The following is a 24,686-nucleotide window of genomic DNA, read 5'->3' as shown; positions in this document are numbered from 1 at the left end:
GACCTTTTGCATAGAAGGTGTGTGTTGTGTGATGACAACAGCCAATGGACAACCAGACTCCCTGGTCCCTTCCACTCCCTTTGGCCTAACAGGCAGCCTTAAGCTTCAGACGTTGGTTGCGCCTGGCATCTCCTGCCAGAGAGAGAGAGACACACACTTCTCGCAAGGCACAAGAGCTACTCCGAGCCCCTTCATTTACATCCAAGCTACCATACACCTCACCCCGATCGGAGCCGCTGCGTATCTCGCATACATCTGAACTTCTGTTTTTACACTTCCTTACTGTTCTGTTAACAGATGGAGACCGGCACGCCCAACCATTTCCCCACAGACTGTGTCAGCTTACAGTCTAAAGTCCAAAGAAAACACCAGAAGCAGGATCCGGCTGTTTCCAAACCTCCCTACGAGGATCTTCCACGGGAGTCCCAGCTCCCGAACTTGCCTGAATTTGGAGACGCGGTTTGATGTGCCCCGAGTCACAGTAGACAGATGGTCACGATCAACACGTGGGAGAAAGCAATCAGATGGGGAACTCCCCCTCAAATATTTCATCTAATATAACTAAAGGCCTTATTTTCATTCTACAATATATATTTAGTTAACATTAGCATTATTTCCCCCCAGAGAGTATACTTCTATTTATTGTTAACCTTGCATTTCATACCTTCAAACAGAGATCTTATTCCTTCATTGTTCAACAAAGCATCGCTGCCTATATATACCAGTTTTCATTTGTTCCCCTATTAGAATTGCTTTATCAGAAGCGACATATCATTATAATAAGTTCTTAACCTTATACATTATATCCCCAGACCTTATATTAATACTTCGTTGTGTCATTATTAGATTATTTCACAGCATAATTATATCATCATTTACTTGATGTCCCAAGGAAGTTAACAGAACTTTTTAAAGACCAGTGATGGAGGATAAAAGCTTGGTGTTCTGTGAGCTTCCACGGTTGGGCAGAACCAAGCTGGATCTGGCACACAAAGCCAGGCATTCAGCTCTAATGCTCATCGCCCTGTTCTGTGCCGAGAAGAAGAAGGGAGCCGTTGAGGAAACCAAGAGAGGAGTTTTACCTGGTCCCGTCCACAGCTCGGCCTCCGGCGTTCGTGGCTTATCCGACTCTTCTAGGTTCTCCTCTTCGGCCTCTGAAATCAAAAGAGGAAGCATCACAATCGCACTTCAAAACCCACAAAGAAGATAGGATCAGTGGTTGGTTAGGGCAGGAGATTCCTGCTCAGCTGTTCGCCTGTCTCCCTCTCTCAAGAGTGCCCATACAGCGGTGTTTCTCAACCGTGGCAACTTGAAGATGTCCGGACTTCAACTCCCAGAATTCCCCAGCAGTGGTTAGGACAGTGTTTCTCAACCTTGTCAACTTGAAGATGTCCGGACTTCAACTCCCAGAATTCCCCAGCAGTGGTTAGGACAGTGTTTCTCAACCTTGTCAACTTGAAGATGTCCGGACTTCAACTCCCAGAATTCCCCAGCAGTGGTTAGGACAGTGTTTCTCAACCTTGTCAACTTGAAGATGTCCGGACTTCAACTCCCAGAGTTCCCCAGCCAGCATTCGCTGGCTGGGGAATTCTGGGAGTTGAAGTCCGGACATCTTCAAGTTGACAAGGTTGAGAAACACTGCCATAGAGGCTTAGAGGTAGGAACCAGAAAGCAAAGCCTCCGGGCGTTTCCCAGAAAGGCACAGGAACTCCGCACGGGAACGTCTCCCATTAGGATCTCTCCTTAGTTCTCCCAGGGCTTCCTCTTATCTTTTTCTTCTTCCTGCAGAAAATAATTTAAGGAGATAGAACTAAAGGAGCTAGGCTAAAGGAGGCTGTTTTCCCCAAACAACAGTTGAGCGTTCCCAACCTAGATATCTATATAACCTAGATATTATATTAAATAAATATAATAAATGTATAATAAATGAATATCGCTTCCTAGAAGAAGACTGTAGCGCATCAGGCGAAAGAAGGCTCCCTTAGAACGGGGGCCACATTTAAAAAAAACAACAACCTTTTATAAAGAAAAGGGAGCTGTATATAACTTTTCCGCCCGGCTCACCTGCGCTCCAAGGGACTTCTTAATTTAATAAACCATCACTCTTTCACTGTGAATTGATGCAGTCCACCTCCCAAATTCACACTCTGGTGTTGAGAGGAATTGGGCCATCTGGCGTTTAAGGACCCGCAGGAAAAAGATTGATGTGAAACTATTTATGTCTCTCTCTCTTTTTTGGGGGGGGGGGGGCTGTGATTTTATCGCTGTCTGTTGCCTGGGGTCCTTTACGGAATTGGGTGGCCTTATAAACTTAATATATAACAAATATATCCTCAGCAGATACTTGGCTTGGGCTCAGGAAGACAAAGAGACAAATAAATAAATTGCAGGGAGGGGAGACAGCCTTGCCAAGCAAGGAAGGATTCAGATAGCAACGGGGGGCGAGAAAACCCCTTGATACCCACATTGTGACCGTTTATTGTGCCAACTCAAAGCCCCCCCAAGAATGGAAAAGGTCTTTTTTCTAGGCAGAGGAAGAATGGGAGGGAATGTAAGAGTAGGAAAGAGGGGAGGAATGGGAAGAAGAGGGGAAGGGTAAAGGGGAGGAAGGGGAAGGAGAGAAGGGAAAGGAGAGGAGGAAGGAAGGAAGGAGAGAAGAAAGAGAAGAAAGGGGGTAGGAAGGAAGGAGGGAAGGAGGGAAGGAAGGAGAGGAGGAGAGAAGAAAGGAGGGAAGGAAGGAGGGAAGGAAGAAGAGGAGAGAAGAAAGGAGGGAAGGAAGGAGGGAATGTAGGAGAGAAGGAAGGGGGGAAGGAAGGAGGAAAGGAAGGGGGAAAGGAAGGAGAGAAGGAGAAAAGAAAGGAGGGAAGGAAGGAAGGAGGGAAGAAAGGAGGGAAGAAGAGAAGGAGGGATGGGGAAGGAGGGAGGGAAGGAAGGGGAGTAGGAGAGAAGAAACAAGGGAAGGAAAGAGGGAGGGAGGGAAGAAGAAGTAGGACCATTGTAAGATAAGATGGATCTATGGGATGTTAAAAAAGCAATCTTCAAGTACATTGCTAACAGGAAGGAAAAATTGTTATAAATACATAATATTAATAACAGTTATGAGATCATATAATTGTGAATGTATATATGAAATTGATAAAATAAAATTAAAAAGAAAAGAAAAGAAAAGAAAAAGGTCTTTTTTCTGATCACCCGGTCTTTTAAATCAGGAATGTTGCCCCAGGAAAGCAGGGGGGGGGGGGGAGAGGAAAATAAAAAGATATTTTATAAAAAGATCCTGAATTCTCACGAGTCACCTTAAGACAGAGGGCATTAAAGGACACGTGCCCAAATTTCACCCCGAATTCGGGGTTCTGGGGATCAGCATTAGAGCAGCCTCCTAAAACACAGATATGCAGTAAAAAAAACCAATTTGTTTCGCCCTCAGAGAGTGGGCTCATTCAGTGCTTTTCTCAGTGCTGACGAAAGTGACTTTTGACCGTTTCTCACACTTATGACCATTGCGGCATCCTCCTGGTCACATGATCAAAATCCGGACGCTTGGCAACTGAATCACATTTATGACGGCTGCGGGGTTCACGCGATTCTCCTTTTGCGACCTTCTGGCCAGCCAAGTCAATGGGGAAGCCCGGTTCTCTTAACAAGCGTGTTACTAACTCAGTGGGTTCCCAAACTTGGCAACTTTAAGACTTGTGGACTTCAGCTCCCAGAATTCCCCAGCCACTCAGAATTCTGGGAGTTGAAGTCCCCAAGTCTTAAAATTGCAATAGGTCAAAGTTTGAGTTTAATAAGATTTGTATGCCGCCCACTCCCTTGGGACTCTCGGCTGGCTGGGGAATTCTGGGACTTGAAGTCCACAAGTCTTAAAGTTGCCAAGTTTGGGAACCACTGTTAAACTAACTTAACAACTGCAGGGATTCACTTAACAACTGGGGAAAGCAAAAGTCGTAAAATGGGGCAAGACTCGCTTAAACCAATGTCTGACTTAACAACAGAAATTTTGGGCTCCAGTCAAGGAATGCCTGTATTTTACAATTTGCCTTTAAGAACATTTTGAGTTCCACTGGATGATCAAAACCCCACAATTTGGAACAACAGAAATCCTTCTTTCGGTTTCTGTATTTACTTGGCCAACGAAGAAGATGAAGGAGTGAGGTCCTTGTTATGTTTTTCCTCTGGTTCACAAATAACACGCTTCTCAAGGCTACTTTGTGGGCCCCCAAGTCCTAAAGCCACAGCAGAGGTCACCTCCTTCCCCTCCGAGGGTGGCTAACAAATGCTTCAAAACAGCGATGACCACGATAAGACGGAATGACAGAACGACCAACGTGTTTGGGGAGGACTCTTAGAAATCAGCGATCATGCAAGCTTCCCCTGAAGGATTATCTCCAAAACCACCGCCGTGCTAAAATAGCAGGAGAACCAACCGAAACTCCCCAAAATAGAAGTTGAAGCTGTCAGATATGAAGAAAGGACTTTCTGCAGAGAGCAAGTTGTCAGAAAGGAGGGTGGTGATGGAAGGAACGGATGAATGGCCACAGGGAAGCCCATTCCCACTTCTCTCTCACACACCACATGTGCACCAATACAACATCCGTGATATGTGCCCCCTTCCCCATAGATGCGCATCTTGGTGGGCACAGGAGAAGAATTGGTTGAGCACAACACGCTACTTAGAGGTGGCTTTCAGGTTGTGTAGCTGGAATCCTTGATAGCAGGGGGCCTCCAACCTTGGCAACTTTAAAGACTTATGGACTTCAGCTCCCAGAATTCCCCAGCCACTCAGAATTCTGGGAGTTGAAGTCCCCAAGTCTTAAAGTTGCAATAGGTCAAAGTTTGAGTTTGAGTTTAATAAGATTTGTATGCCGCCCACTCCCTTGGGACTCTCGGCTGGCTGGGGAATTCTGGGACTTAAAGTCCACAAGTCTCAAAGTTGCCAAAGTTTGGAGACCCCCCTACTCATTAGGCATGGGACTAGGGGCAAGAGAGGTCCAGCTGTTAAACCTGGGGAGGGCAGGAGCTGGGGGCAACCTACCCTACGCCAGTTGGTCCCAAGGAGAAGCTCCTTCCTGGGCCAGCTCCACCTGGGCTGCCCTCAGAGAAACCGAGAACCATTTATTCTCGCCATTAACCTGCTGGCTGAGATAAGCCGATCTCGGGAGGTGGCGTGAAAGATTAGTGGGCACAGGGCGTGTTTGCCTTTCGAACGCTTGTTCCACGGGCCCCGTAGATGGCACCCGGGACAAGGGTGGGTCCGCGGGCGTGCTTGACGTCACCGCACACGGGCGATTATTATTAATCCAGGTGACCAGGGTGGGGAGGCGATGATTAATATCAAATCAATCGGCGGGTATAAAAGTCCCATTATTTGGGGCTATAAATCAAAGCGGCTGGCATATTGATTGTTATCCATCCTGCTGAAAGCTTCTTGCGATGCACCACGGGAGCAACAGTTATTGCAGCCGGCCCCTTATCACGCGCTATCGCCTCCTTTTATCACGGCGCTAGTGCCAGGTGCGCCGCTCAGCCGGGAGGGAGGGAGATTTCTCTCTCTCTCTCTCTCTGTTTTCTCATCTCCCCCCCCCCTCCTCAGCCCCCACCAGAGGCTTTTGAAGACAGCTCCGGTATCTGATGAAACCCCCTCCTCTCGCTTCCCTCTTGCAGACCAGCTGGGTGGGTCAAAGTCTGCCGAAGAGCAAGACCCTTGGCCTTTCAAAAGCCCTCCCCTCCCCCCCAGCCCCGTGCCCACTGCCCAAATATCCCCCCCTCTTCCACCGCTGGGTGAAGGACGATAAATAACGCATGCATGCTCACGCTTTCTGCATACAATGCGTACGGTTCCCACGGTCCAGCTGCACGCATGCATATCCCCATCCGTAGGGAAGGGGGGGGGACGGGGACCCTTGACGGATGAAAAGTCCGAGAGAGAACCACCATTAGGAGCCTTTCAATGCAAAGGGAAGCGGGGGGGGGGGGGGGAGATGGTTTCAGAGGTCGTTGTCCTGCTGCCGAGTGTGGCAAGAAACCCACCAAGGTAGTCCTTGACTTATGACCACATTTGAGCCCGACATTTCTGCTAAGCGAGACGGTTGTTCAGTGAGTTCTGCCCCATTTTTACCCCCTTTCTTGCCAGTGGTTAATTGAATCGGTGCGAGTTGTTAAGTTAGTAACGCGGTTGTTAAATGAATCTGGTTTCCCCGTGGACTTCGTTTGGGAGAAGGTCGCGAAAGGGGATGGCGCCACCCCCAGGACACCACAACCGTCATAAATACAGGACAATTGCCAAGCGCCCAAATTCCGACCAGGTGACTGACCAGGGATGCTGCCTTGGCCCTTCAAGTGTCCCAAAGGGTCCTTTTCCCGGTGCCGTTGCAACTTCGGTCACTAAGCCGAGGTGGTGCAGTGGTTAGGGGTGCAGTACTGCAGGCCACTTCAGCTGACTGTTAACTGCAGTTCGGCGGTTCAAATCCCACCGGCTCAGGGTTGACTCAGCCTTCCATCCTTCCGAGGTGGGTGAAATGAGGACCCGGATTGTTGTTGGGGGCAATATGCTGACTCTGTAAACCGCTTAGAGAGGGCTGAAAGCCCTGTGAAGCGGTATATAAGTCTAACTGCTATTGCTATTGCTACTTCTGCTGACTGTCGGCTGCCTGCAATTTGGCAGTTCGAATCTCACCAGGTTCCAGATTGACTCAGCCTTCCATCCTTCCGAGGTGGGTGAAATGAGGACCCAGACTGGTGGGGGCATTTTGCTGACTCAATTTGCTAAAAAAATCTGTAAACCGCTTAGAGAGGGCTGAAAGCCCTATGAAGCGGTATATAAGTCTAATAAATAAATAAATAAATAAATAAGCAAGCGAAGTGCTGTCAGCCGAGGACTTCGGCTCTAGTTTGGCTTGAACTGGTTTCCAGCGGCCGTCTGTGCCAACGCCGAGGGGAACCGGGCACCCTCCTCCAGCCACGCATGGGGGAAGCCCCACTGGGGCAAACCTTCCCCTCTCTAAGGCAGAATGGCCTCAGCGGATCCTGCCAGCCTTGAGAGAGGTCAGCCCTGTCCCATCCTGGGCAACCGTCTCCCTCGTCTAAGCCCAGCTGGAAGCCCCCACCGGCAGCCCAAGGCCTCTTCTGCCCACAGGAGAGGGAAAGCACGCCCCCCCCCAGCTGTCTTCCCAGGAGGGGCCACCAAGCAGGAGAACAACGGCAGGGACTGATCGTAATTGGAGGCAGAGCCGAGGATTGGCCAGCCCAAGACGCCTGCTCCCCCACCCTGATGCTTGGCAGCCATTCCCCCCTGCCCCTACCCCCCCCCCCCCGGCAAGAAGGTCATAATTCACGAAATTCCAGGTCTGAAGGGCTGCTCCTCTCCTTGGAAAAGGGACCCTCCTTCCCTTCAGGATGGGGACCCCCGTCTGGGCTTCTCTATCGCGGCTTTTCCAGGGAAAACACAATACATTGGGTGGGGGAAATCACTACAGGTAGTCCTTGGCTTCGTTTAGTGGCCATTCAAAGTGACAACGCCACCGAAAAGAGGGACACACACACACACACACACACACACACACACACACACACACACATATATATATATATATTTATTATTATTATTTTTATCAATTTCATATATACATTCACAATTATATGATCTCATAACTGTTATTAATAATATGTATTTATAACAATTTTTCCCTACAGTTGACAATATACTTAAAGATTGCTTTTTTATCATCCATAGATCCATCTTATCTTACAACGGTCCTACTTCTTCTTCCCTCCCTCCCTCTTTCCTTCCCTCGTTTCTTCTCTCCTACTCCCCTTCCTTCCCTCCCTCCTTCCCCTTCCCTCCTTCTCTCCTTCCCTCCTTCCTTCCCTCCTTCCTTCCTTCCCGAAAGAGGGATTTACGCCTGCTTTCCACACTTACGACCCTTGCAGCCTCCCCAGGGCCGTGGGATCAAAAGGCTTGGCAACTGGCACGGGCTTATGACGGTTGCACTGAACAACCATGCTACTAACTGAACAATTGCAGCAGTTCGCTTAACAACTAGGGCAAGGACGGTCGTAAAATGGACCAAACCCGCTTCACAGCTCTTTCACTTAGCAATGGAAATTCTGGCTTCAGCGGTGGTCGTTAAGTGGAGGACTACTGGTACTCAAGGGTGCTCCTGGGCATGGGTAAACTGTCGCCCCCTCCCTCCCCGCTGGGCAAGCGAACCAAGGCACTCACTCTCGCTGCACGGGGAGCCGGTAGAGTCGCCTTCCAGGGAGCCGTCATGATCCGAAGCGCTCCCTTCCTTCTCGGACAGGCCGTCGTCTTCCAGGAGGCCCCCCGTCCCTTCTTCCATCTCACCCAAGGCGCCTGCAGGAGCAACGGAAAGAGTTAGGCTAGGCTCTCCATCCCGCCTCTTTCAAAACCCCAGCGGGGCTGACCGAGGAACTCTGGGAGTTGAAGTCCACCGGGCCTCAAGTGGCCGAGGTTGGGCAGCCCTGAGGTAGCATTGCAGAACCCCTACTTGGCATCGTAGCTGTACGGATGGGGAGTCAACAGCAGAATGGGGCCGAACTGTGGGACACAGAGCAACAGCCTGAACCCATGTCAAAAGGGAATGGAGGCAGGCAGGTTGTGGTCATGGCTTAAAAAATAGCCCTCAAGAGACAGGGAACATTAATTTTTTTTGAATTTTCAAGAGTTTTATTTTCTTTTAAAACAAACATTTCATCATTCCTCAATCCGTGAGACATCAGAGCACAATTTTTGTGTGTGTCAAAATAGTTCTAGTCTACCACCAAATTCTTGTCTAGCTTAATGTATACCCCTCCCTCCCTCCACCCTCCCCCCCAACCCCCCTCCTCCTAACCCCCCCCCCCCGACTTCCCAGAACCCGTACACGGTATGGGTTTCTAACAAACACAGTCTAAAATCTATTGAGAAAAAAGAAATAAAGAAATTAATGACATCTCTACATTGACCTTAGCTTCTTCTTGCTGAGCTAACTTTAAACAGTTTAAATCATTTCTGATCTTAAGCATAGGCTAACTGGAGTTTCTTGGTCCCGTATTTATTTTGTATATAGTCAATCCATTTTTTCCAGTCTCGTTTATATCTCTCATTTGAGTGATCTTTAAGATATGCCGATATTTTAGCCATCTCGGCTAAGTTTGTGAGTTTCAATGTCCCCCCCCCCCAAAAGAGACAGGGAGCATTATGGCCAAACAGACACACCGGTGAAGACTACTGAGATATTCCATTTCTTTACGGATTCCTTGCTTCTGATATAGCCAACGGGGAAGACTCTCGGTCTTCCTCTTTGGAGCTGCAAGGACAAGATGAGGAAGCAACATCACAATGATCCCAAGGATGCGATTGAAGGAGGCCTCCAGATTGATCTCACCATGGACCAGGCTTCCTAGTGAAGGAGAAGGCTCACAGGCCCCATCTAGAACCTGAAAGGACTGGAACTCCTCATCGGAAGAAATACATTTTTCAATCCTCCACAGGTCTGAAGACAACTTAGGAGGCCACGATTCCAAGGATATGGAACTTCTCAACCTTCTCCAGCAACCCAACCAAGATGGTCTCTGATCGGAAGACTCCAAAGCCAGCTATGCTAGCAGTTATTGAACCACCTTCTCTGCGGAGAATCTGGTCCAGGGATCCTGGGGGGGGGGGTCTCTGCCCTCCGGCCCCTGCCATCTGCCCCCTCCCCTATGCCAGGGGAAGGGCAGAGGGCAAGGGGAGAATTAGGGAAGGACCGAGGGGGTTAACTTTATCAGAACCAGGAGCGTGAAGGCGTGAAAGGAAAAAAATTAGCCTAACGAATTTACAGTGAGAGAAACGATTTGTTAGCGAGCGATTGTTTCTGAATATTATCAGGGCTTTTTTAATTGTGCTGGAACAGAAATTAGTAGCATTAGAATAAATTGCCTTTTCTTCTCCGGCAAGCTCTTTATTCACGCTTATTGTTGCCTGCTTTGTATAGATTATGGGCCTTTTGTTCTCGCAGAGTAAATATACATGCCTGAAGTCTCCGAGAGTGGCTGAGGTCTGGAAAAATGCATGGGGGTTCCCTCCACTTCTGGGGGGGGGGAGCTTTGTTTTTCTTGGGGGTGGGGGTGGGGGGGGCGGAGGGCCATTTCAAGAAAGAGACAGAGGGCTGATGAGAAGCGGGGGCAAAGCATCTTCTCTGCCCAGCACGGAAACCCTCGTTCGGCGCAAGTTGCAGTGCTCGAACTTGCTTTGATTTTGGAAAAAAGCAGTGGTGAAATTCAATTTTTTTTTTTAACCACCGGTTCTGTGGGGCGTGGCAGGGGAAGGATGCGGCAAAATCCCCCTTCCCTCCCCACTCTGGGGCCAGCCAGAGGTGGCATTTGCCGGTTCTCTGAACTACTCAAAATTTCCGCTACCGGTTCTCCAGAACCTGTCAGAACCGGCTGAATTTCACCCCTGGAAAAGGGGTTATTGCTCTTTTGGCTGTGAAGGAAGCCTAAGAAATAGAATACCTGTGGGATGCTGAAATATTCAGAAAAAGGTCCAGAGGTTGGACCTCTGGACCCTCGTGCCCCCCCCAAAAAAACTACCCATCAAGTCCAGGGGTTGATCTCTCCCTTTACTTAAACTGGGGTGTCACCACTTCTATGTCTGGGGGGGCTGGACCTGCCCACCGCCTTCCGCCAGGATACAGTTAGAGATCTGTGATTTATGGCCGAGCCTGATAAGTTAACTCCAACAACTGTGGCTTATCCAGAAAACCACAACTTCACACAACCTGTCACCCCCTTTGAGGCTTATGAGCTGTAATTTATGGCTTAAAAACTGCCGTGACATAATCGGGGAATCTCTTGGTGGAAACCTGGGCTTCTGGCTCAACCAAGAACCGGGGGCCGATTGGCAGAAGCCACCCAAAACATTTGCAGCTCTTTTTCCTTGGGGGAAAAACCCCAAAGGGATCGTTCCAGAGGTCCCCTCTGCGTTCATCCGCACCTCGAGGCCTTCTCCCCACTCCACCACCCCCGAAAACCCATCCCGGCTTCCCTGGACCGCGCTGGGCTCTTCTTTCGGAAGGCAGGATGGAGAAAGGAGGTGAAGGAAAAAAGGAGGAATGTGGAAGAGGTGCAAGGGAGGAAGGAAGGAGGGAGGGAGGGAGGCATCGTGTCTGTGGGATTGCTCGGAGCCTTAGAGGAGTTATCACTTCACGCAGACTCCCTCCGTCAGCCTGATCTGTCTATTCTTCATTAAGCAAATACGCTGAAATGGAAATGAAAACATAATAGCTATTTGATTTTGGGCGAGATATTTTGCATATTGGCTCACAGCTGATAGTGGAATTTCATCAACTCCCTTTCTTCATGCTTTAAAAACTGAATTACTAAAGGCTGGCTTTGCGGAGGGGGGGGGGAGAAGGGGAAGGGGCGCCCGAGACACACTCGCTTCCCAGATCCTCCCGCTCAGACGATTAAACTGGGGTTCCTTCCCTCCCCCCACCTTCTCCTATCTCTCTCTCTCCCCCCACCAAAGAAAACAGGTTTCTTTTTTTAAAAAAAATTGCAGCCATTGTAAAGGGAGAATTGGGGCAAATCTGAGATGATGGGGCCACAGTTACCCCAGCAGATGCTCACTGGCTTTCTGCCCCACTCTGTGGGGAAGGGGGAGAGATGGAGGAGTGGGGATATGTCCGTGTACAGAGAGAGGAGAAGCGGAGCATTTGCAAAATCCCCAAATGAAAGTCCTCTGGGGTAGGAGGTCTATCCTGGATGAAGAATATGTCTGCTATGTATCACGTTTCCCTGAAAATAAGACCTCCCTGGATAATAGGTCCAATTGGGCTTTTGAGTGCATGCGCTAAAATAAGACCCCCCTTGAAAACAAGGCCTCCCCAAAAATATTGCAACACAGCAGTAGCCACGAGGTGACCATGCTCCCCACCTCCTGCACCTTAAAAATAATAAGACTTCCCCCAAAATAAGGCCCAGCACTTATTTCAGGGGTCAAAATAAGACCCTGCCTTATTTTGGGGGAAACACGGCATCTGCAAACCCCTGGGGAGGGTCTGTTTCCTGGGCACGAGAGAGGGGTCCCCCAAATCATTAGGATGAATCCGATCGATCTGGGACAAGGCTTTCATTTCTGCTCAGGTCAGCTGGACCCACCACCGGGCCAACTCTGGCTGATCCCAACAGATAATCAGGGTCAAAAATGGCTACTTCGTGGAAGAGAATTAGAAAGCCACTTTTGCAAAAAAATAATAATAAAATAAAAAATTCCAAGAACCTCCAGAAGATTTTGGGTCCTATCTCCTGTGGAGCCCTTGAGCTTGGTGGTTTTCTTGCAGACATTTCAATACCAAACTAGGTAATGGCATCAGTGCTACTTACGTATTCTTTATCAGCACCTCCCTTGTTGCAGGGGATGGAATTCAGTGATGGAGAACAGACTATAAAACTGTTTTGGGACAGAACAAGGAACTCTGCTCCCTTACTGCTCTTGGCCTTCCTTGTGCCACATCGGATTCCTCACCTCCGCGCCCCCTGTCCTGCTTTGCAGCCAATTCTCCAATTGAAAGGGAAATATCATTATTGTGACCTCCCACTCCTCACATCTCCATCCTCTGGTCACCTCTGCCTGTTCTTATCAGTGATATCCCTTCGGTCTGACTGAGTTTGAATGAGAAAGTAAAGCTTTTCTCTCCTCTTTTAGCTAAAATTGGGAATTCAGGTTATTTAGCTTCTATGAAACTTGTTAGTGTGTTTGGTTGGGTGTTTAACTCAAATCCTACATGATCTAAGGAATGTAGCAAAAACTTTAGAATTCGGGGGATTCCAGAGTTACGGAAAATCTGGTTTTCCAGGGTAGGAAACGAGCAAGATGGGATTAATTGCAAAAATTCAAAACTCTTTCCTCTCCTCTAAGCACAGCCTGGCACCTCATTTAAAATGCCATAGAGCTCTTCCGCCAAGGACAGCATTCCAGGAAACCTGTTCCAGGTGTGTGGGACTACACCTCCCAACATCCTGTGCCTGGAGCTGAAGAGGATCCCACTTTCCTCCCCGTTCTTCCTTCCCCGGGGCCTTCAGGTGCACAATCTCCCTAAAGGGCCCCTCCCACTCCAGTGGGTCCTTCACGAGCATCTCTCCCCACCAGGAGTAAGTCTGCCAGTCCTTCCTCTCTGCAATAACCGTCCAGGGCTGCCCCACAAAGCCTGGGGCGCGGGAGACCAGATCACTAACCAAGTTCCCTGGTTAAGGAATAATGAACGAACGCCGGGAAAACCGCCAAGATCAGAGAGCGCCAGGGACCCCCCCCCCCCAGTTCAGCTCAGAGTTACCAACATTCCCTGCTCTTGGCATGAAACTTCTCCAAGAAGTTGGGAAGAGGTAGACCAGGGCTGTCCAAACTTGGGAACTTTTAAGAGCTGAGGTGGCGCAGTGGTTAAATGCAGCACCGCAGGCTACTTCAGCTGACTGCAGTTCTGCAGTTCGGCGGTTCAAATCTCACCGGCTCAGGGTTGACTCAGCCTTCCATCCTTCCGAGGTGGGTGAAATGAGGACCCGGATTGTTGTTGGGGGCGATATGCTGACTCTGTAAACCGCTTAGAGAGGGCTGAAAGCCCTATGAAGCGGTATATAAGTCTAACTGCTATTGCTATTGCTATTGCTATTGCAGTTTGGCTGTTCAAATCTCACCGGCTCAGGGTTGACTCAGCCTTCCATCCTTCCGAGGTGGGTAAAATGAGGACCCGGATTGTTGTTGGGGGAAATATGCTGACTCTGTAAACCGCTTAGAGAGGGCTGGAAGCCCTATGAAGCGGTATATAAGTCTAACTGCTATTGCTATTGCTAAGACTTGTGGACTTCAACTCCCAGAATTCCCCAGCTGGGGAATTGTTGAATTGTTGAAGTCCACAAGTCTTAAAGTTCCCAAATTTGGACACCCCCTGAAGTAGACATTCAGTTCAAATCTGTATTGGGAGTTTAGTTCATCCATCATTTCATTCACACCAAACGTCTCCGCTTGTCGCCTGAACAATAAACCTCTCTTGATCTTTCTCATTTATCCAGTAAATTAAAAAAAAAAAAATCTGGAGAGAGAGAGAGAAGGGAGGGGAAGGGGGGAGGATTTTTTTCCAGGCTGCCAAGAAAGAGACCCTGACAGTCCTAAACCCAGCCTGCAGACAAGAACTGCCCGATAAGACCGGGTGATAAGAACTAGAAAATAGCAACAGATTCAAACTTTCCCACCAGCTTAAGCGATCGGGGAGGCAGCCTCCTCCATGCCAGAACTGACAACTCCCCTCCCCCCTCCCTTTCCCTCTGCGTATCCATCAAGAGGGTGAGACTTGGGGGGGGGGGTGTATATGTCTCTGGGACTGCAGAGCACCTGTTTTTGGGGAGAGGGGGGGTCATTTTTAGGAGAGCGTTGTAGGTGGTGAGAAATGCCTTTTGAGTTTTGCAAAACTTTTGCAAAGTCCTCTGGTGGGAAACGTTAATCTGAAGGATCTATTCGGTCTCCGCCTGAAAACCGTCTCCCCTCTGGAAGGGAACGTGGAGATCACAAAGAGAGTTGGCCCGCCAGAGCAGAGATATACCCTCCCAGGAGAGATAAAAGCCAAGTCTCGGGGAAGAAGGCTTGCTCCCAGCCGTTATCCGAGGTCATTCCCACCAGACAAAGATTCGTCAGTTGATGGGCTTTAAATCGTTTTTTCTCAGCCTTGGAAACTTTAAGCTGAGTGGGTTCCCCCCCTCCATCCCCCTAGGATTCTGCTGGCTGGGGAATTCTGGGAGTTGAAGTCCACACATCTTAAAGTTTTCAAGAGTTTTAAGTTTATAAGTTTAATAGCATTTATATGCCGCCCAATCCCGTGGGACTCCGGGCGGCTTACAGTACAGAATAAATCAAGAAGAAAAAAATAAAATAGAAGGAAAGAAAAGATAGATTTAAAAAACACACCATGCACTCTCTTCTAAATGGGGCTGGACCGTATTTTGGGGTCAGCAGCCCTAGGCCTGCTGGAACAGCCAGGTTTTAATGGCTTTCCGGAAGGCCGAGAGAGTGGGAAGGGTCCGGATCTCTGCGGGGAGATCGTTCCACAGGGCCGGGACAGCTACAGAGAAAGAAGAAATATTGAAGAAATATTGCTTTAGAGCAGGGGTGAAATCCAGCAGGTTCTGCAGAACCGGTAGCAAAAAATAAATATTGAGTAGTTCGGAGAACCGGCAAATGCCACCTTTGGCTGGCCCCAGAGTGGGGTGGGTGGGAATGGAGATTTTGCAGTATCCTTCCCCTGCCACGCCCACCAAGCCACATCTACCATGCCCATAAGCCACGCCCACAGAACCGGTAGTAAAAAAATAAAAAATGAATTTCACCACTGCTTTATAGAGGTGGATGGGAAAAGAGAGACAAGAGATTTTGGAGCCTCCATAATTATCCATTTACATCACCCTAAGCCAGAGTTGCCACTCGTAATTATGACTCCATCCAATTAGCGAAACAGAAACACGGGCGATTTATAGCACAGAAATACAGGTTTGAAGTTCAGCCTCGCAACTTTCCGAGAGGGCTCCTCTCCTTCCTGAGAACGACGACAAGAACCAAGCCAAAAGAAAGTTTGGCTGCTACCAATACAACCATGTAAGAGGGTGAGCTAGAGCAGTGGTCTCCAACCTTGGCCACTTTAAGACCTGTGGAATTCAACTCCCAGAGTTCCTCAGCCAGCAAAGCTTCTTCTTTGCTTTCCGTTTCTCAACCTCCAAAACTTGAAGAGGGGTGAACTTCAACTCCCAGAATTCCACGATGGCTGGGGAATCCTGGGAATTGAAGCCCGCCCATCTTTGAGTTGCCAAGGTTGAGAAGCACTGCCTTAAATCATCAGTGGTCTCCAACCTTGGCCACTTTAAGACCTGTGGACTTCAACTCCCAGAGTTCTTTGCTTTCCGTTTCTCAACCTCCAAAACTTGAAGATGGGTGAACTTCAACTCCCAGAATTCCACGATGGCTGGAGAATTCTGGGAATTGAAGCCCGCCCATCTTTGAGTTGCCAAGGTTGAGAAGCACTGCCTTAAATCATCAGTGGTCTCCAACCTTGGCCACTTTAAGACCTGTGGACGTCAACTCCCAGAGTTCCTCAGCCAGCAAAGCTTAAATCATCAGTGGTCTCCAACCTTGTCAACTTTAAGACCTGTGGACTTCAACTCCCAGAGTTCCTCAGCCAGCAAAGCTTAAATCATCAGTGGTCTCCAACCTTGTCAACTTTAAGACCTCTGGACTTCAACTCCCAGAGTTCCTCAGCCAGCAAAGCTTAAATCATCAGTGGTCTCCAACCTTGGAGGTTGGAGACCACTGAGGTAGAGGCATGACCACCTCCATCACTAAGTCTTCAGCTCAGAAAAACATCAGGTCGCTGACCTCACCCTAGAAGACAAGCTGGGTCATCATCTCAACTTCTTTAGCCGGGTCCAGCTTGCCACAAAGTTCAGAATTCCCCCCCACACGACCCAATTTTATCACACGGTGGCTTCACATGAAATGAAAGAGGGAGATGGAGCGCCTTCTCCCTTGTTCTGTAGTAGATAAGCTTTAATCTGCCTCTGTCCTGAGGTGTGGTTGTTCTATAAGCAGTACAAGGGGGAGAAGATCTTCCCTGCTGGGATAAGAAAGTTTAGCAAATTCTTCGAGAGCAGAATTCTTTCTGGGCTGCCCAACCACAGGCCAGAAGTGTTGGGTTCCACATGCAGATCAGAGAGATGGATGGATCGGAGAGATTGTCTTCTTGTTCTGGAGACATTAACCCGTTTTCTTTTGGTTTTTGGAAATGGGAGGGAACTTCTTCTTTGCTTTCCGTTTCTCAACCTCCAAAACTTGAAGATGGGTGAACTTCAACTCCCAGAATTCCACGATGGCTGGGGAATTCGGGGAATTGAAGCCCGCCCATCTTTGAGTTGCCAAGGTTGAGAAGCACTGCCTTAAATCATCAGTGGTCTCCAACGTTGGCAACTTTAAGACCTGTGGACCACATCCATAAAGGATCACATCCCCCCTCCCCAATCCTAAAAAGAAGTCTAGTCCTAAACGGCGTAATTTTGCTGGATAGATTACGTGACTTGTAGGTCAGTGTTTCCCAAACTTGGCAACTTTAAGACTTGTGGACTTCAACTCCCAAAACTCTCCAGATAGCTCTTCTGGCTGGAGAACTCTGGGAGTTGAAGTCCACAAGTCTTAAAGTTGCCAAGTTTGGGAAACACTGTAATGTAGGGAGTGTTCTGAAAGGCATTGTACGTTTACGGCAAGTCTCCTCGACATTATCTGTCGTTTCTAGTTTTCTCTGAATCAACTGTGAGTTCTTCAGCTGACAACGCCTTCACTTATGCTGAGTCTTCTTCAGGAAAGTGTTGCTACGAAACAATCCAGGAACGCTTAAGGAATATTTCTCAAAATTGATTTAAGGCAGTGTTCCTCAACCTGGGACACCTTAATATGTGTGGACTTCAAAAACTCCCCGCATTTCCAAGCCAGAATTCTGGGAGTTGAAGTCTACTCATTTCATTCACTTAATTTCATTTATTAAATTTATAGGCCGCCCAATCCCGGAGGTGGCGCAGTGGTTAAATGCAGCTCTGCAGGCTACTTCAGCTGACTGCAGTTCTGCAGTTCGGCTGTTCAAATCTCACCAGCTCAAGGTTGACTCAGCCTTCCATCCTTCCGAGGTGGGTAAAATGAGGACCTGGATTGTTGTTGGGGGCAATATGCTGACTCTGTAAACCGCTTAGAGAGGGCTGAAAGCCCTATGAAGCGCTATATAAGTCTAACTGCTATTGCTATGGCTTACAACAAAAGAAGAAAAAAGAAAAGTAAAATAAATAAACAAATAGTTTAAAATTCACAACACACATACGTTCTAATCAGGGCTCATCTTAAAGTGGTCAAGATGGAGATTCACTGGCTTAAAGTACTATCCACACCAACCAAGAGTTATAAAACTATCTCTGAACTGTTCTTCTGGACTGTAAAAGGAAGGCGAAGAAGCCACCTTTCAGAAGAAAACTGCACAATGGATGGTCTTTCTGAGATTCTAGTATTGTGCTTAGACCTGTTTTTCACCCAGAAGATCAATTCTCAGTATATCTAGGCAGGGTGCAAAAATCTGGCCCCTTCTAGGAGATTGGATGGACCAAGTTCTCCCTCCTGAGAAGGTGCATTGAAGGTTTTGTCTCTTGAAACTAAATCCATTTATTAGTGTTAGCAGGGGATTGGGAAACAGTGAGGTGCACACACTAGCATACTTCTTGTTCATAGCAAAGAGGCAACACAAGTGTATGAAAAGAGATGAGTTCTTCAACAGCACGTGCCAAATGGAGGATGAACCACGAGTGGGACACTCTGTCAGCCGCACTTCATTCAGTAATCAAGAAAGAAAACCACTGGACTATTCCACGTTTGACCGAAAACTGTTCAGTTCATAAAACACCATGACACACCGTTGGGTTCTCCAGCTGAAAGCCTCTTTGAGGTCGTCCATGAGTGCGCAGGCTGCTTCTTTGCTCGGGAGAGGCCTCCTGCCACAGAAGCAGCCCAGGGCCAATCAATTTAGTGCTGACAACGTGCCTATCAGTGTCAAAGATGGGTAAATGAACAGACAGCTGGGGAGACCACCAAAGGGATGTTGGGTAGATAATAGAAGCTCTCGGCCAGACACACAGCTCTGATAAGAGGCCACAGGATGCCAACTTTGTTAAGGATCAGAAATCAACTGCCCACAGTGGGTTTTCTCTTCCCTCTGGAGGCAGCGAGGCTGTTATGGCTGAGGAGCAAGACAACATTTCTCACCCTTAATATAGCCTCTCTCCATGGGGGGGAGGAGAGGTCATCCTGGCTGGGAATTCGCTCAGAAGTGGGGTGAGAAATTAGGACAGGTTAGCGATAGGTTCCTGGCCAAAGCATCCTCTTGACCTAATTGCTCCATGGATTTGCAGGATTCAGACTCGCCCTCCATTCCTAACACTAAGCCCACCTCCCAAGGTGCCAGCAGGAGGAGATGGCATGTAGTTTTAGAAAATTCAACAAAACAAGGGATGGATATTAGATGAGGATGATTCCACACGCGGTGGAATACGGTGTCCAGCTTTGTTCCCGAAAAGATGTTGAAACCTTGGAAAGGTTGCAAAGAACAATTGCGATGAATAAAGGCCTGGAGACCAAAACAGATGAGGAACGGTTGCAGGAATTGGGTTTGGCTAGTGGAGAAAAAAGGGCTGGGGGTAACATGAGAACAGTGTTCTAGTATTTGAGGGGCTGCCATAAAGAGGAGGGGTTTGTCCTATTCTCTAAAGCAGTGTTTCTCAACCTTGGCCACTTGAAGATGTCCGGACTTCAACTCCCAGAATTCCCCAGCCAGCGAATGCTGGCTGGGGAATTCTGGGAGTTGAAGTCCGGACATCTTCAAGTTGACAAGGTTGAGAAACACTGTCCTAACCACTGCTGGGGTATACTGGGAGTTGAAGTCCGGACAGCTTCAAGTGGCCAAGGTTGAGAAACACTGCTCTAAAGCATCTGAAGACAGGAGAACAAGCAAGGATGGAATCAAGGAGAGAACTTGCCTTCATAAGTTGTGGGTGCTCCATCACTGGAGGTTTCTAAGAAGAGATTGGAGAGTCGTTTATTTGAAATGGCACAGGGTCTCCTGCCTGAGCAAGGGGTTGGACTAGAAGACCTCCAAGGTCCTTTCCAACTCTGTTCTGATTCTAAATTCTAACACGAAGGAGATCTGGACATCTCAATATCTTTGCCTACACCAAATATATTCCCCGGAGGAGGAAGACTTGCCAAGTTTGGCTTCCTTTCCTGTTCTTTCAAACTCTCTCCATTTTGGCGAATGGAGAATCCCCCCCATTTAAACGTACAACTATTCAAACAGCCTCGTATTCTTTGGAGCGTTTAGATTTTGCAGTGAAGCGAAGTAAAAGGGAGAGAAAAAACATGAAAGCCAGAACCTCCTGGGGGGGGGGGGGACAATGAAACAGCCCCCACCCACCCCATCCAATCATGATCACACCAGCATTGGCACCGAGCATCTTGGCTTTTTCCTGTTCCTCGCCAAACCCTTGAAAACGTCTCCCGAGATAAATGCGCCTATCGGTCTGGTGCGAGAAACTGATAATGGGGTGGATGACGCCCATCTCAGAAACCGAGGAGATCATTCCTCTGTCTCAACATCTCTGCGTTTCGATCAGTCTTCTTCTGCCATGCTTGGAGGCGATAAAGTGGCACGGCCTTCCTACGTGGGTCCCGAGACAGCAGGACAGAGGCTCCCTTTCACGCAGACCCAGAAATCAGTTGTGCCACGAACGGGAGAAGGGAGAAGGTTTACTCTGGCAACATCTATGACTTTCACTGCTCTCCCCTTCCGGGGTCCCCGTGTTTAGTGTCATCTCGGATGGGCTTCATGTCCCAAACCCTGAGGACCAGCTTGCTTTCTCCCTAACTGGCCGCAGCATCGTTCCCCCACCTCCCCAACGGGAATATTTCCATCCTAAGTTTGACTCCAGTCTTCTTCTTGGGAGCAGATGGCCTGGTTCCCACAACCCATTTAAGTGGTTAATGCATTTTGGGAACATCAAAAAGAAAAGAAAACAATGCAAATTGAGGCTAACTAATCCTCCGGGGTGGGGTGGGGGTGGCCTTTCGCCCCAGGCCGGCCCAGTGTGTTGTACTGTCGGATTGCCAAACCGGAGGAGCCAAGAACTGGAGAAAGGGAGCAGCTGGAAAAGCAAAGGTCTCCATTCTCAAACTCCTGCCCAGCTGCCTGGAACCCACCTCCTCAACACCGATTGGCTGTGAGGACTAGGTCATGCTTGCTGCAACCAGGTATGGCTAGGTAGGAATGCTGGCTGGGGAATTCTGGGAGTTGAAGTCCGGACATCTTCAAGTTGCCAAGGTTGAGAAACACTGCTCTAAACACTTTCAAGATGGGTGGACTTCAACTCCCAGAATTCCCTAGCCAGCACAGATTAATTGTTCTCACGATCAGAAGTTTCTCCTTAGTTCTAAGTTGCTTCTCCTCTTCTTGATCAGTTCCCACCCATTGCTTCTTGTCCTGCCCTCGGGTGCTTTGGAGAATAGCTTGACTCCCTCTTCTTTGGGGCAACCCCTCAAGTATTGGAAGGCTACTCTCATGTCTCCCCTGGTCCTTCTCTTCACTAGACTAGCCGGGCCCAGTTCCTGCAACCGTTCATGGTATGTTTTAGCATTCAGTCCCCTAATCTTGGTTACAGATTAACAGAGTTGGAAAGGACCTTGTAGGTCATCTAGTCCAACTTCTCGCCCATCCAAGCAGGAGACCCTACACCATCCCTGACAGATGGCAGTCCAGTCTCTTCTTGAAAGCTTCCAGGGATGGAGCTCCCACAACTTCTGAAGGCAAGTCTTGTTCCATGGGTTGATTGTTCTCACTGTCAGAAAGTTCCTCCTTATTTCCAGGTGGAATCTCTCCTTGGTCCATCTCCATCCATTGTTCCTTCTCTCTCTGGCCTTCAGGGGCTTTGGAGAACAGGTTGACCCCCTCTCCTCTCTGTGGCAGCCCCTCAAATATTGGAAGAGTGCTATCGTGTCTCCCCTGGTCCTTCTCTTCGTTACTAGACATACTTTCTACTCTCTACCTCTAGGTCAACAAACTCCCACTCCTCGTGTCACCCCTGGTCCTTCTCTTCACTAGACTAGCCAGGCCCAGTTCCTGCAACCATTCATGGTATGTTTTAGCATTCAGTCCCCTAATCTTGGTTACAGATTAACAAGAGTTGGAAAGGACCTTGTAGGTCATCTTGTCCACCACCCCCATCCAAGCAGGAGACCCTACACCATCCCTGACAGATGGCAGTCCAGTCTCTTCTTGAAAGCTCCCAGGGATGGAGCTCCCACAACTTCTGAAGGCAACTCTTGTTCCATGGGTTGATTGTTCTCACTGTCAGAAAGTTCCTCCTTATTTCCAGGTGGAATCTCTCCTTGGTCCATCTCCATCCATTGTTCCTTCTCTCTCCCGCCTTCAGGGGCTTTGGAGAACAGGTTGACCCCCTCTCCTCTCTGTGGCAGCCCCTCAAATATTGGAAGAGTGCTATCGTGTCTCCCCTGGTCCTTCTCTTGGTTACTAGACATAACTTTCTACTCTCTACCTCTAGGTCAACAAACTCCCACTCCTCTTTTCGCTGCGCTCGCCTTCTAAACAATGCTTTGGGGCTTTGGAGAACAGGTTGACCCCCTCTCCTCTCTGTTGCAGCCCCTCAAATATTGGAAGAGTGCTATCATGTCTCCCCTGGTCCTTCTCTTCGTTACTAGACATACTTTCTACTCTCTACCTCCAGGTCAACAAACTCCCACTCCTCTTTTCGCTGCGCTCGCCTTCTAAACAATGCTGAGACCTTCTGGGCTGCTTTCCAAAGATGGGAAGAAGACAAAGGCTTGTGATGGACAACCTACAAGAAGCCTACAAGAAAGGAGCCGGGGAGCCGGGGAACCCCCCCCCCCAGTCCTGTCCTTGAGAGCCGCCTGGACAAGATGGTGCCCAAAGGGCAAGAGAATATCTGGCTGGGCCACCTCCGCAGCCCCACTCCCTCCCCCCTGGCTTGCCCCAAAGCTCTGGGGAGAGGAAAAAAGAGACGGGGTGGGGGGGAGCCCCGGCTGAGAAAAAGCAGTTCCCCTCCCGCTATCAGGAGATTGGTTTCAGGCAGAGCTCTTCCCTCCGCCAAGCCCACATCCTATCGGCGACGGGCGCTCTTACTTAACATTCATCACAGATTGAACTCTGTAACGTTATCAGTGCTGAGTGTGGCGCCATCTCAGGGGCCGGCCATTCTCGGCTCTCAGATAGGACCGATAAACCACTGATAGATTACAAAAGATTGTTTCACTTCAGGGGACACGATTACTAATACTAATAGTGCAAGGGAGAGAGAGAGAGGGAGACGCGGAGGAGAAGGGAAGGGCGAGAAAGCAAAGGGGGGGGGAATAATAAGCAAGAAAATAGCAGGCCCAGAGCGAGGAAGTGATTTCACGCTGCAGATAGGGCCCCCGATAAGGCCCTGATAGATTTTTTTAAGGGAGGAAGAGGGTCTAATGGAGCTATCGGAGTCTCCCCGCCACATCGGATGGATAGGAAGCAACTTTTAATGCACGGGGTGGGGTTGGGGGTGCTGTGGATGCTGAGATTCGGGGAGGAAGCAGAAAAGCCAGAAAGAAAAGCGAGAAGAGGGGTTCGCTACGCAGTCCTTCCCCTTTGAGGCCATCCTTGCAAACCTCAAATTATTGATATTTCTGAGTTGTAAATGTGTTTTTATTTTCCATTTTTCATTTTCGTACAGTCACATATATACTGTGCAGAACCGGGGCCCATATAACATTAAACAATAAACACAGCCATTCCTCTTGTCAATAATACCCCCCAAAATAGAAACCCAATGTACCTCTTCGACCCTCCATACACCCTTTCTTTCACCCCCTTCCAACTTTCCATCTTCCCTCCATCATTCCCCTCTACCCTACTTCCCCTCCCCTTCTACCACGCCTCTCTCCCGATACACTCCCTCCCTTCCTTCTCACCCTCCCTCCCTTCCTCTCTCCCACCCTCTCTACCCCTCTTTCTTCTATCCCTCTACTCCTCCCTTCGGTGTATTTCTACTATCTGTTAATATATTCCTTTTTGACTTGTCTTATCATTTCCCTACTTTGTCTTGAATCTTAAGTGGGGGAGCTTTACTCAGGTTTGAACTGCAAAGTCCTGCGTGTTGACTTTAGTTGGTTCTTTTCTGGATAATGTTTTTATTTTCCATTTTTTCATTTTCATACGCTCACATATATACTGTGCATAGCCGGGGCCATATAACATTAAACAATAAACACAGCCATTCCTCTTGTCAACAATACCCCCCAAAATAGAAACCCAATGTACCTCTTCGACCCTCCATACACCCTTTCTTTCGCCCCCCCTCCAACTTTCCCTCTTCCCTCCATCATTCCCCTCTACTTCCTACTTCCCCTCCCCCTCTACCACACCTCTCTCCCGATACACTCCTTCCCTTCCTTCTCACCCTCCCTCCAATCCTCTCCCCCACCCTCTCTACCCCTCTTTCTTCTTTCCCTCTACTCCTCCCTTCGGTTTCAATTATTGATATTTCTTTCTCCCCCAAGTCCAGGGGAAAAGATTGCATTCGGATTCAGCCACGTATTGCCAATGCCATCTGAAAGACCTGCCTCCGGTTATCTCAAAAGGGGGCTCTTCAAAATAACAGTTTTTCCCCCCCCATCCCTTCCCCTCTTCATCCCTCTATGCCGATTTCACAAATGCCGTGGAAACGGACGGATCGGCGGATTTCTGGGGCAGCCGTGGGAAGCCAATGCTGAGTGTGCACAACTGGGGAGGAAAGGATCAAGGAGTTGCAAAGCCCTAAAGATCCTCCGTGGGGTTTGCTGAAATTCTGGGCAGTGGGGAAATCGGAATCCCCCCCAATCGGTTGTGGGCGTGGCTTGGTGGGGGGTGTCATGTGACTGGGTGGGTGTGGCCAACTTTTTTCCCCCACTTTCAGCTATTTTTTTTTAGCTCTTTGAAGCATTTTTTTCCGAACCAGCAGGGGTAAAAATAGATGCTTTAAAAATCTTTAAAAATAGCTTCTGGCGATCTCACAGCTTGTTGGAAGCTAATTTTTAAAGATTT

At 48.7% G+C, this 24,686-nt stretch overlaps 1 protein-coding gene across 1 annotated transcript in view; it reads right to left on the bottom strand.

Moving 5' to 3' along the window:
• Positions 1–24,686, bottom strand: part of ZFPM1 (zinc finger protein, FOG family member 1) — a 91,023-nt gene that overhangs the window by 37,593 nt on the left and 28,744 nt on the right. Inside the window, exons 2-3 of the mRNA XM_087729525.1 lie at positions 8,222–8,353; positions 1,083–1,154 (exon numbers count right to left, since the gene is read on the bottom strand). Of these exons, the coding sequence (XP_087585651.1) occupies positions 1,083–1,154; positions 8,222–8,353 (204 nt within the window). The remainder of the gene's footprint in view (positions 1–1,082; positions 1,155–8,221; positions 8,354–24,686) is intronic.

Source organism: Thamnophis sirtalis, unplaced genomic scaffold (assembly GCF_051295495.1).
Source record: "Thamnophis sirtalis isolate CommonGarterSnake01/CBP01778 unplaced genomic scaffold, rThaSir2_p1.2 scaffold_14, whole genome shotgun sequence".
Taxonomy (NCBI): Eukaryota; Metazoa; Chordata; class Lepidosauria; order Squamata; family Natricidae; genus Thamnophis; species Thamnophis sirtalis.
This window is presented reverse-complemented; position numbering and strand designations above follow the sequence as displayed.